The sequence below is a fragment of the Ovis aries genome, chromosome X, assembly GCF_016772045.2.
Source record: "Ovis aries strain OAR_USU_Benz2616 breed Rambouillet chromosome X, ARS-UI_Ramb_v3.0, whole genome shotgun sequence".
Taxonomy (NCBI): Eukaryota; Metazoa; Chordata; class Mammalia; order Artiodactyla; family Bovidae; genus Ovis; species Ovis aries.
This window is the reverse complement of record NC_056080.1, coordinates 76,069,079-76,081,895: the sequence shown is the minus strand read 5'-3', so window position 1 is coordinate 76,081,895 and position 12,817 is coordinate 76,069,079. Positions and strand designations below refer to the sequence as shown.

At 37.1% G+C, this 12,817-nt stretch overlaps 1 protein-coding gene across 1 annotated transcript in view; it reads right to left on the bottom strand.

Moving 5' to 3' along the window:
• Positions 1–12,817, bottom strand: part of LOC121818338 (uncharacterized) — a 249,146-nt gene that overhangs the window by 175,690 nt on the left and 60,639 nt on the right. Inside the window, exon 3 of the mRNA XM_060407856.1 lies at positions 9,003–9,122. Within this exon, the coding sequence (XP_060263839.1) occupies positions 9,003–9,122 (120 nt within the window). The remainder of the gene's footprint in view (positions 1–9,002; positions 9,123–12,817) is intronic.

Below are 12,817 nucleotides of genomic sequence, written 5' to 3'. Positions count from 1 at the left end.
ATCATGGAAAATATTTACATTTTCATTCATAGAACTGGCATTTACTGCCACATTCCCATAGCACTGGGGAAAATATTCATGAAAGAACACTTTGAGTAGATAAGTACTGATCATATCACACTTGAAGCAAATGAAAAAGAGGGTAAAGTGAAATTGAATGGAACAAAGAAGGGGAACAAGAAGATAGGAAAGTACTTTGTGAGTTCCAAATATAAACTTCCTTCTTAAAATGTAAGATACTGTAAGGCATCTCCCTAATGACTCTAATTTAGTATATCTATCTCACACAGACTAGCTACTACTAGAAGCCTATTGGGTCATTAGTCAAAGAGTTATTGAGGAAATGTCCATCAAGAACATACAGACAGACTAATGTCTGATTACAAGCTCTTCGTTTTATCTCCTGAGATTTGTCACTTTAATAGGACAAGATGTCAGCCAAGTAGTTCAAGATTCCTAAGCAGAAATGAACCATTTCAGTTCAGTCGATCATTCGTGTCCGACTCTTTGCGACCCCATGGAGTGCAGCACGCCAGGCTTCCCTGTTCACCACTATCTCCCAGAGCTTCCTCAAACTCATGTCCATCAAGTTAGTGATGCCATCAAACCATCTCATTCTCTGTCATCTCCTCCTTCTGCCTTCAATCTTTCCCAGCATCAGGGTCTTTTCCAGTGAGTCAGTTCTTCACATCAGGTGGCCAAAGTATTAGCTTCAGCATCAGTGATTCCAATGAATATTCAGGATTGATTTCCTTTAGAATTCACTGATTTGATCTCCTTGCAGTTGAAGGGACTCTCAAGAATCTTCTCCAAAACCAGTTCAAAAGCATAAATTCTTTGATGCTCAGCTTTCTTTATACTCCAGCTCTAGGCTTGACTATATGGAGCTTTGTTGGCAATGTCTCTGCTTTCTAATATGCTGCCTCGGTTTGCAATAGTTTTTCTTCTAAGGAGCAAGTGTCTTTTAATTTCATAGCTACAGTCACCATCTGCAATGATTTTGGAGCCCCCCAAAATAAAGTCTTTCATCATTTCTATTGTTTTCCCATCTATTTACCATGAAGTGATGGGGCTGGATGCCATGTTCTTCATTTTTTGAATGTTCAGTTTTAAGCAAGCTTTTTCAATCTCCTGTTTTACCCTCATCTAGAGGTTCTTTAGTTCTTCTTTGCTTTCTGCCCTTAGAGTAGTATCATCTGCATATCTGAGTTTGTAAATATTTCTCCTGGAAATCTTGATTCCAACTTGTGATTCATCCAGGTTGATATTTCACATGATGTACTCTGCATATAATTTAAATAAACAAGTGACACTCTACATATTTGGCGTACACCTTTCCCAATTTGGAACCAGTCCATTTTTCCATGTGTTGTTCCTACGGATGTTAGCAATTTGATCTCTGGTTCCTCTGCTTTTTCTAAAACCAGCTTGAACATCTGGAAGTTTCCCGTTCAGGTACCACTGAAGCCTCACTTGGCGAATTTTGAGCATTACTTTGCTAGTGTGTGAGATGAGTGCGATAGTTTGAACATTCTTTTTCATTGCTTTTCTTTGGGATTGTAACGAAAACTGACCTTTTCCTGTCCTGTCGCCAATGCTGAGTTTTCCCAATTTGTTGGCATATTGAGTGCAGCACTTTCACAGCAGCATCTTTTAAGGATTTGCAATAGCTCAGCTGGAATTTGATCACCTCCACTAGCTTTGTTCATTGTGACACTTCCTAAGGCCCACTTGACTTCACATTCCAGGATGTCTGGCTCTAGGTGAGTGATCACACCATTGTGGTTATCTGGGCCATTAAGATCCTTTTTGTATAGTTCTTCTGTGCATTCTTGCCACCTGTTCTGAATATCTTCTGCTTCTGTTAGGTCCATCCCATTCCTGTCCTTTATTGTGCCCATCTTTGCATGAAATGTTCCTTTGGTATCTCTAATTTTCTTGAAGAGATCTCTAGTCTTTCCCATTCTATTGTTTTCCTCTATTTCTTTGCATTGATCACTTATGAACCATTTAAGATAGACAATTTTGTAACACAGTTCTTTGAATGGATAGAATCTGAAACTTTCTGAAAGTAGAGAGTATGGCCACTTTTTTGAGCTAAATGGTGGATTTTCAGAATACACAGCAGTGATAGATTTTGGGAACTCAAAACACTCCTTTTAGATGATGCATTTTTAAAATGATAAAACCCTGTGTTCATGTAATATTTCAACATACAAACATATTTTGTGATTCTACTCTAACTTTTTTTTTTACACTTGGAAATGATCCCACTAACAAATTACTTTAAAACAGAAGCCCATAGTCTATTGGATTTTTAAATGTTAAAAAAAAGTTTGATAAATTTTCCATGGACAGAAAAATTCAGTTACTTCTCGGTTTTCTCCCTTTGCAGAGCATTAAGGCTTATTTTTCCTGTCATTTAGTCATTCTGGGTGGCTTTCTTTTACTGTTAGTTTCCTCAATAAACCATATTGTTTTATACTCACATCTATTAATTAGAATGCTATATATTATATTATAAAGGTAAAACTAAATTTTACATTTTTAATTTTTGTTATTGATTGCCGATACTGGTAACCAAGAGTTGGCGTAGATGCCACAGTTACCTGAAATATGTTAAATCTCAAAAGCAATTATGATAACATTGAATATGCACAGCATTACAATATTTCAAAGACTAATATAAATGGTTGCCAAAAACAGGAAACTGCAATTTAAAAAAATAGCATATAATACAAATCTCAGATTGGACAAGAATTTATGGGCTATGACAATGAAAACATCTGGGTCATCATAATCCTTGAATAAATAAATTATCATAATTATCTATAGACCAAGTACACAAAAAGCACATGGAACCAGGCATCTTATATGGAAGATGAATGTGATGAGATGTTGGTAGACATGATGTCAGTGTGCCAGTACACTTCCTTGGACATGAAATAATGGTCCTAGATAGTAAACATTGGTTAATTTATGTGTCGATTTTTTTGGCCATGTAAATGAAAGCAGTATGACAAGAATATTTCAGGCAGATGGCATGGATGGAGGCATACGGGCTTTGTATATTCCTTGCTGACACATAAACTATATCTATATAGTATTTACTGTTTGACTTCTGATATTTTCTTCTTTCATGTTATCTGTGTACTCTGAATTAGAAAAACTGCTTAAGAATAGGGCTTCCCTGGTAGCTCAGCTGGTTAAGAATCCTCCTTCAATGCAGGAGACCTGGGTGGGGAAGCTCCTCTGGAGATAAGATCCCCTGGAGATAAGGAGCTAAATAATAATAAGGTGTGGAGCCAGAGAGAAGTATGCAGAGGGAAAACCATGCTTAGTACCAGAGACAGATTTATCATGAAGCCAGTGAAGCTTAAGTTTTAGGACCCCTTACTTGAACAGCCCCCTTCCAAAGCACATGAGAGTATTTCATGTTTGTATTATTCATCAGATTTTAAATTTTGCATTTTTTTGTGATTTCTTCATTCGACATTTCAACTTGTATTTCATTTTGTGTGTTTTTAAGAGGTACCCTCAAACTGTTTAAGATTCAGGCTCTTCAAAACCTGACCTTACCCTTTTAAGTGTGCTTCACCAATAGTGGGAAGAATATCCTTCAAACTCCTAATACCCTCCCTCTGTCTGCAACATATCAGAATCTATAGCTCCAAGAAAACATTCAGGATTGGGAAAATGTGTACACCCGTGGTGGTTTCATGTCGAAGTATGGAAAAACAAATACAATACTGTAAAGTAAAAAAAAAAAAAAAAAAAGTCGGTAATATTCAATCCATTTCTATGTTAGGAATCAGTTAGTCACTGAGCAGAATGTGTACTAGTTAATGATTCCTTTGCAAGGCCACTCTGGGAAATATAAAACTGAGCCTGTGAAACCATATTAGATGTATATACCTATATGTGACCTCAGGTGTCATTCAATCAAGCTCTGCATTTTACAGAAAAGAAACTGAACCTTAGAGAGGAAATATAACTTGTTCAAGTTCACATCTAGGCAATTAGTGGTAAAGTAGGGACTTCAACAAAAACAAGACCAGGAGCAGACTGTGGCTCAGATCATGAATTCCTTATTGCCAAATTCAGACTTAAATTGAAGAAAGTAGGCAAAACCAATAGACCATTCAGGTATGACCTAAATCAAATCCTTTATGATTATACAGTGGAAGTGAGAAATTTATATAAGGGGCTAATTCTGATAGATAGAGTGCCTGATGAACTATGGACAGAGGTTCGTGACATTGTACAGGAGAAAGGGATAAAGACCATACCCATGGAAAAGAAAAACAAAAAAGCAAAATGGCTGTCTGGGGAGGCCTTACTAATAGCTGTGAAAAGAAAAGAAGTGAAAAGCAAAGGAGAAAAGGAAAGATACAAGCATGTGAATGGAGAGTTTCAAAGAATAGAAAGAAGAGATAAGAAAGCCTTCCTCAGTGATCAATGCAAAGAAACAGAGGAAAAGAACAGAATGGGAAAGACTAGAGATCTCTTCAGGAAAATTAGAGACACCAAGGGAAGATTTCATGCAAAGATGGGCTCAATAAAGGACAGAATGGTATGGAAAGAAGCAGAAGATATTAAGAGGTGGCAAGAATACACAGAAGAACTATACAAAAAAGATCTTCATGACCAAGATAATCACGATGGTGTGATCACTTATCTAGAGCCAGACATCCTGGAATGTGAAGTCAAGTGGGCCTTAGAAAGCATCACTATGAACAAAGCTAGTGGAGGTGATGGGATTCCAGTGGAGCTATTTCACCTCCTGAAAGATGATGCTGTGAAAGAGCTGCATTCAATATGCCAGCAAATTTGGAAAACTCAGCAGTGGCCACAGGACTGGAAAAGGTCAGTTTTCATTCCAATCCCAAAGAAAGGCAATGCCAAAGAATGCTCAAACTATCTCACAATTGCACTCATCTCACATGCTACTAAACTATTGCTCAAAATTCTCCAAGCCAGGCTTCAGAAATACATGAACCGTGAACTTCCAGATGTTCAAGCTGGTTTTAGAAAAGGCAGAGGAACCAGAGATCAAATTGCCAACATCTGCTGCATCATCAAAAAAGCAAGCGAGTTCCAGAAAAACATCCATTTCTGCTTTATTGACTATGCCAAAGCCTTTGACTGTGTGGATCACAATAAACTGTGGAAAATTCTGAAAGAGATGGGAATGCCAGACCACCTGACCTGCCTCTTGAGAAACCTATATGCAGGTCAGGAAGCAACAGTTAGAACTGGACATAGAACAACAGACTGGTTCCAAATAGGAAAATGAGTACATCAAGGCTGTATATTGTCACCCTCCTTATTTAACTTATATGCAGAGTACATCATGAGAAACGCTGGGCTGGAAGAAACACAAGCTGGAATCAAGATTGCCGGGAGAAATTTCAATAACCTCAGATATACAGTTGACACCACCCTTATGGCAGAAAGTGAAGAGGAACTAAAAAGCCTCTTGATGAAAGTGAAAGAGGTGAATGGAAAATTGGCTTAAAGCTCAACATTCAGAAAATGAAGATCATGGCATCTGGTCCCATCACTTCATGGGAAACAGTGGAAACAGTGTCAGACTTTATTTTTGGGGGGCTCCAAAATCACTGCAGATGGTGATTGCAGCCATTAAATTAAAAGACGCTTACTCCTTGGAAGAAAAGTTATGATCAACCTAGATAGCATATTGAGAAACAGAGACATTACTTTGCCAACAAAGGTCCTTCTAGTCAAGGCTATGGTTTTTCCAGTGGTCATGTATGGATGTGAGAGTTGGACTGTGAAGATAGCTGAGCACTGAAGAATTGATGCTTTTGGACTGTGGTGTTGGAGAAGACTCTTGAGAGTCCCTTGGACTACAAGGAGATTCAGCCACTCCATTCTGAAGGAGATGTGCCCTGGGATTTCTTTGGAGGGAATGATACTGAAGCTGAAACTCCTGTACTTTGGCCATCTCATGCGAAGAGTTGACTCATTGGAAAAGACTGTGATGCTGGGAGGGATTGGGGGCAGGAGGAGAAGGGGACAACAGAGGATGAGATGGATAAATGGCATCACTGACTTGATGGACGTGAGTCTGAGTGAACTCCAGGAGTTGGTGATGGACAGGGAGGCCTGGCGTACTGCGATTCATGGGGTCACAAAGAGTCAGACACGATTGAGTGACTGAACTGAACTGAACTGAGGGATTTTAAAAAAAAACTACTTAATCCTTACACTAAATTCAACTGCTGTTCCAATTTCCTTGCTTTCTTTGTTTATGAAATTTATTCTCTCATGTTTTTTGGATTTGTATATTTTGCATAATAAGGTTAAATTTCTATTCTGTATAATTCTACAACTGAGAGACAAATTATTATTTGATATTTTAAACCACTAATTTTGAACTTCACCATTGGAATAAAATGTCACATTCTTTCTGCATGCAGCTTACAGTTTAATGACATCCTTGACCGAATTGAACAATAAAATCTTGTATTTCAAGGGTATATTCATTTTTTTCAGGTAATTAGCTATTTCAAGACAAACAATTCTGTACTAAAAAACTCCACTCTCTCTTTTTCATTAAGTCATTGTGATACGATAAGGTTGTCCATGCAGCCATAATACTGATGTTGCTATGTTCACATAGATTAAAATAAAGACTTAGATGAAAACGATTCTGATAATACAAACATGACATATGAAGGGTTACTTCAAATTATAGCTTTAAAAATTCATGTTCAGTGATGTTTTTCTGTTGGAGCAAATGTGAAGTTATTTTGCCTTTGCTTTAAGCAGATTTAAGTTATTACTATATCACTTTTTAAAAGTACAGGAAATTCAGTAAATAGTATGACAGATGTAATCATATGGTAAGTTGGCAAAAACTATGCACTTAAAATAGGCAAGCTGACTTTATCAAGCTTATTTCTGAACTTAAAAGATTCTGTATCTCAGTTTATTATGCAAATCTTTACAATAAATTTGGAACATGTAAATAACATAAAATAAACACAAGTTACCTCTAAGATCCCCTCAATTAAGTGGGCAAGGACTATGAACAGGAAATTCAGGAGAAAGGGAGGGAAAATGGCTAATAAATATAATAGAAAATGTTAAACCTCATTAATTGTAAAAGAAACAAGATATGACTAGGATTTGATTATGACTGTTTTTCACCTGAATAATTCTATTTGTTTAAATAGTAAAAGCACAAACTGATACAATCTTTTATTTATTTATTTAAATTTTAATTTTTTTATTGTTTAAAATTTCTTTTTATTTTTATTATTTTAATATAAATTTATTTATTTTAATTGGAGGTTAAATTACTTTAAAATATTTTATTGGTTTTGCCATACATCAACATGAATCCACCACAGGTATTCACGTGTTCCCCATCCTGAACGCCCCTCCCTCCTCCTTCCCTATACCATCCCTCTGGGAGAAAGCAAATTTTCAGTATATATTACAAACTTGAAACTGTTCATAACCTTTGGACCAGTAATTGCATGCCTCAACAACTAAGCATTAAGAGCTTTATGTACAAAGGCGCTCAATTATATGTATTAGAACAGTGTATATAACAGTAAAATAACAAGAACTTGAAGTAATTTGAATGCCAAAAAATAAAACAAAATCAAGTAAATTATGATATGTTCATGTGATCAAGTTATATATGTGGTATTTCGCAAATATATAAAATATGAATAGAAAAAAATTGGAAGAAAATATACAAGCATTGTTAATGACTAAAACAAGTAAATATTTTCTTTTTACATTTTTATATTCTATATTAATTAACAGGCAATTTCAAGTTAGAAAAATTAGATAATAAAGATTAAGAAATGGAGAATTAGGAGAAAAATATAACATATAATAAAAATGCCCAAATAATTAAACACATAGTAAAACAAAAATGAGGTTTGATTTTGCAATTCTAGCAAGAATAAGAAAAAGAGATAAAATTCAATACTCTGAAAATACAGGGTTTAGTTTGATAGAATTCTTCTGATAAGTAATTTAACAATACAATTAATCCTAAAACAATTGTGAAAATGAAACTGAAAGTCACTCAGCTGTGTCTGACTCTTTGCAATCGCATGGACTGTAGCCTGCCATGCTCCTCTGTCCATGGGGACTCTCCAGGCAAGAATACTGGAATGGGTAGCCATTCCCTTCTCCAGGTGATCTTCCCAACTCAGGTCTCTTGCATTACATGAGGATTCTTTATTGTCTGAGCCACTAAGGAAACCCAAGAATACTGGAGTGGGTAGCCTATCCATTCTCCAGTGGATCTTCCTGACCCAGGAATTAAAGAAGGGTCTCCTGCATTGTAAGGAGATTCTCTATAAGCTGAGCTACCAGGGGAGACAACAGTATATTCTGTTATTATTATCAGAATCATATAAATATATTCAAATATATTATTTGAATGGTTAAAATACATTATACTTTAAAAGATCATTATATCAGATTTGCTTTTAACACATGAGAATGGGAGCACTCTAAATAATCCAATGGCAACTGAATGATTAAATAAATCATGATATATAAATTCAATGGCATACAATAAAGTCACCCAAAATTAATATAATGACTAAACTGAAAAGCTAGACATGATCACATCATCTTATATACTGTATAAAGTTTACCCTTGAACATGGGTTTGAATTGCACAGGTTCACCTATGTGCAATTATTTTTTCAGTGTATAAGTACTACAGTACCACACTTATCCATGGTTGTTTGAATCTATGAATGTGAGACTGCAGATATAGAGAACAGACTGTAAAGTTATATGTGGGTTTTTGACTGCATGGAGGGTTGGTACCCCTAATTCCAATGTTGTTCAAGTATCAACTATACATTTAGCGACATTAAAAGGAAACCAAAAACCCTATAACACCCACTTCTGTGTTAAATTAGAGAGAATTTGATTGATATTTACAAATCTTTACTGAATACTTTCTATTAATGATAAATCTTTTTAAAAAAATCACTTACCACTTGCACATTACGTGACTTCTCTTCAGGGGTAATAACTTCTGGAATTTGTGTTTCCAGTTCTGTAAGATCAGGTGGCAGAGCAATTATGTAATGATAGATTTTAGTCACACCCTTGCACTAGAAAAGAAAAAAAGAAAAAAAATGTATGAAAATCATATCTTATCAGTTCAGTTCAGTTCAGTTCAGTCACTCAGTTGTGTCTGACTCTTCGTGACTCCATGAATCGCAGCACGCTAGGCCTCCCTGTCCATCACCAACTCCCGGAGTTCAGTCAGACTCGCGTCCATTGAGTCAGTGATTGCCATCCAGCCATCTCATCCTCGGTCATTCCCTTCTCCTCCTGCCCCCAATCCCTGCCAGCATCAGAGTCTTTTCAGCAATGAGTCAACTCTTCGCATGAGGTGGCCAAAGTACTGGAGCTTCAGCTTTAGCATCATTCCTTCCAAAGAAATCCCAGGGTTGATCTCCTTCAGAACGGACTGGTTGGATCTCCTTGCAGTCCAAGGGACTCTCAAGAGTCTTCAACACCACAGCATCACTATTTCAGTTCTAATGTGTAATTGCCATAATTTTCAGGTTTAAAAAATGAATATATAATATATATGTATGTACACATATATTCCTATTTGTATTCCGAGAGAGATACAACATGACTTACCAAAAGATGAAAAATATATTTATATGTTTCCAGAGTGAGTCAACTGTGTATTATCAAAGCATAAAACTGGACTTAATATTTTAGGTATTCTCAATTGTGGTATGGGCAAAGTGTGGATGAGTGAGAACAAAAAGGAGATTTAAAAGGTCAATTTACTCCTGAAATAGTACACATATTCATGGAAATTTTGGAAAAGGCAGAAAACCTAAGAAAAAAAATTAGCTATCACCCAGAATAGCAAACCCCTTTTTCCAACAACACAAGAGACGATTCTACACATGGACATGACCAGATGCTCAATACGAAAATCAGACTGATTATATTATTTGCAGCCAAAGATGGAGAAGCTCAAAAAGAAGACCAGGAGCTGACTGTAGCTCAGATTATGAACTGCTTATTGTAAAAATTCAGACTTAAATTGAAGAACATAGGGAAAACCTATAGGCCATTCAGGTATGACCTGAATCAACTCCCTTAAAATTATACAGTGGAAGTGACAAATAGATTCAAGAGATTAGATCTCATAGGCAGAGTGACTGAAGAACAATATATGGACATTCATAACACTGTACAGGCTGTGGTGATCAAAATCATCCTGAAGAAAAAGAAATGAAAAAAAGGCAAAATGATTGTCTGAGGAAGTCTTACAGATAGATGAGAAAAGTGAAAGGCAAAGGAGAAAAGGAAAAATATACCTATCTGAAAGCAGAGTTCCAAAGAACAGCAAGAAGAGACAAGAAAACCTCCATATGTTTAGATCAATGCAAAGAAATAGAGGAAAACAATACAATGGAAAAAAACTAGAGATTTTCAAGAAAATTAGACATACCAAGGGGATATATCATGCAAAGATGGATACAATAAAGAATAGAAATGGTATAGACCTAAAGAAACAGAAGATATTAAGAAGAGGTGGCAAGAATACAAAGAAGAATTATACAAAAAAGATCTTAATGACCCAGATAACCAGAGTTGTGTGATCACTCAAATAGAGTCAGACATCTGGGAATGTGAAGTCAAGTGGGCCTTAGGAAGCATCACTATGAACAAAGCTAGTTGATGTGATAGAATTCCAGCTGAGCTATTGCAAATCCTTAAAAGATGATGCTGTTAAAGTGGTACACTCAATATGCCAGAAATTATGAAAACTCAGCAGTGGCCACAGGACTGGAAAAGATCAGTTTTCATTCCAGTCCCATAGAAAGGCAAGACCAAAGAATGTTCAAACTACTGCACAGTTGCACTCATTTCACATACCAGCGAAGACTTCTCTGGTGGCTTAGATGGTAAAGCATCTGCCTACAATGCAGGAAACCTGGGTTTGATCCCTGGGTCAGAAAGACCCCTTGGAGAAGGAAATGGCAACCCACCCCAGTACTTTTGCCTGGAAAATCCCATGGATGGAGGAGACTGGTAGGCTACAGTCCATGGGGTCGCAGAGTCAGACATGACTGAGCAACTTCATTTCATTACTTTCATTACAATGCTCAAAATTCTCCAAGTTAAGCTTCAACAGTACATGAACAGAGAACTTCCAGACGTTCAAGTTGGATTAAGAAAAGGCAGAGGCACCAGATATCAAATTGCCAACATCCACTAGATCATCGAAAAAGCAAGAGAGTTACAGAAAAACATCTATTTCTGTGTATTGACTATGCCAAAGCCTTTGATTGTGTGGATCACAATAAACTGTGGAAAATTCGGAAAGACATGGGAATGCCAGACTACCTGACCTGCCTCTTGAGAAGCATGTATGCAGGTCTGGAAGCAACAGTTAGAACTGGACATGGAACAACAGACTGGTTCCAAATAGGAAAAGGAGTACGTCACAGCTGTATATTGTCACTCCGCTTATTTAACTTATATGCAGAGTACATCATGAGAAACACTGGGCTGGAGGAAGCACAAGCTGGAATCAAGATTGCTGGGAGAAACCTCAATAACCTCAGGTATGCAGGTGACACCATCCTTATGGCAGAAAGTGAAAAAGAACTAAAGAGCCTTTTGATGAAAGTGAAAGAGGAGAGTGAAAAAGTTGGCTTAAAGCTCAACATTCAGAAAATGAAGACCATGGCATCTGGTCCCACCACTTCATGGCAAATAGATGGGAAAACAGTGGAAATAGTGGCTAAATTTATTTTTGGGGGCTCCAAAATCACTGCAGATGGTGATTGCAGCCATGAAATTAAAAGACACTTACTAGTTGGAAGGAAAGTTATGACCATCCTAGACAGCATATTCAAAGGCAGAGACATGACTTTGTCAACAAAGGTCCGTCTAGTCAAGGCTATGGTTTTTCCAGTGGTCTCCAGCTTTATAAAGAAAGCTGAGCACCGAAGAATTGATCCTTTTTAACCGTGGTGTTGGAGAAGACTCTTGAGAGTCCCTTGGATTGCAAGGAGATCCAACCTGTCCATCCTAAAGGAGATCAGTCCTGGGTGTTCATTGGAGGGACAGATGTTGAAGCTGAAACTCCAATACTTTGGCCACCTGATGCGAATTGTTGACACATTGGAAAAGACCCTGATGCTGGGAAAGGCTGAAAGCAGGAGGAGAAGGGGACGACAGGATGAGATGATTGGATGGCATCACCGACTCGATGGACATGGGTTTGGGTGAACTCTGGGAGTTGGTGATGGACAGGGAGGCCTGGCGTGCTGCAGTTCATGGGGTCACAAAAACGTGGACATAACTGAGTGATTGAACTGAACTGAACTGAATGAATATATATATATATATATATATATATATATATATATATATTCATTCACCTCTGCTACAGAGGTTTCCTTGCCCAAAATCTAGTTCACAGCTTCCATAAGATTACTTTACAAGATACAAAAATATCTTAATTGTCTTCTACAAAATAAGAGCTTTTAGAAAGCTTTAGCCATTTGAACAGGTACTGACATAATGGCTGAAAACATTAAAATAAAATCTATAAAATCTCAGCTTGTGCTTGATTATTTATGTGTGTCTGTATGCATGTATGCTCAAGTCACTTCAGTCGTGTCTGACTCTTTTTGACTCTATGGAATATAGCCCTCCAGCCGTATCCAACTCTTTGTGACCCTATGGACTATAGCCCTCCAGGCTCCTCTGTCCATGGGATTCTCTAAGCAAGAATACGGGAGTGGGTTGCTATGCCCTCCTT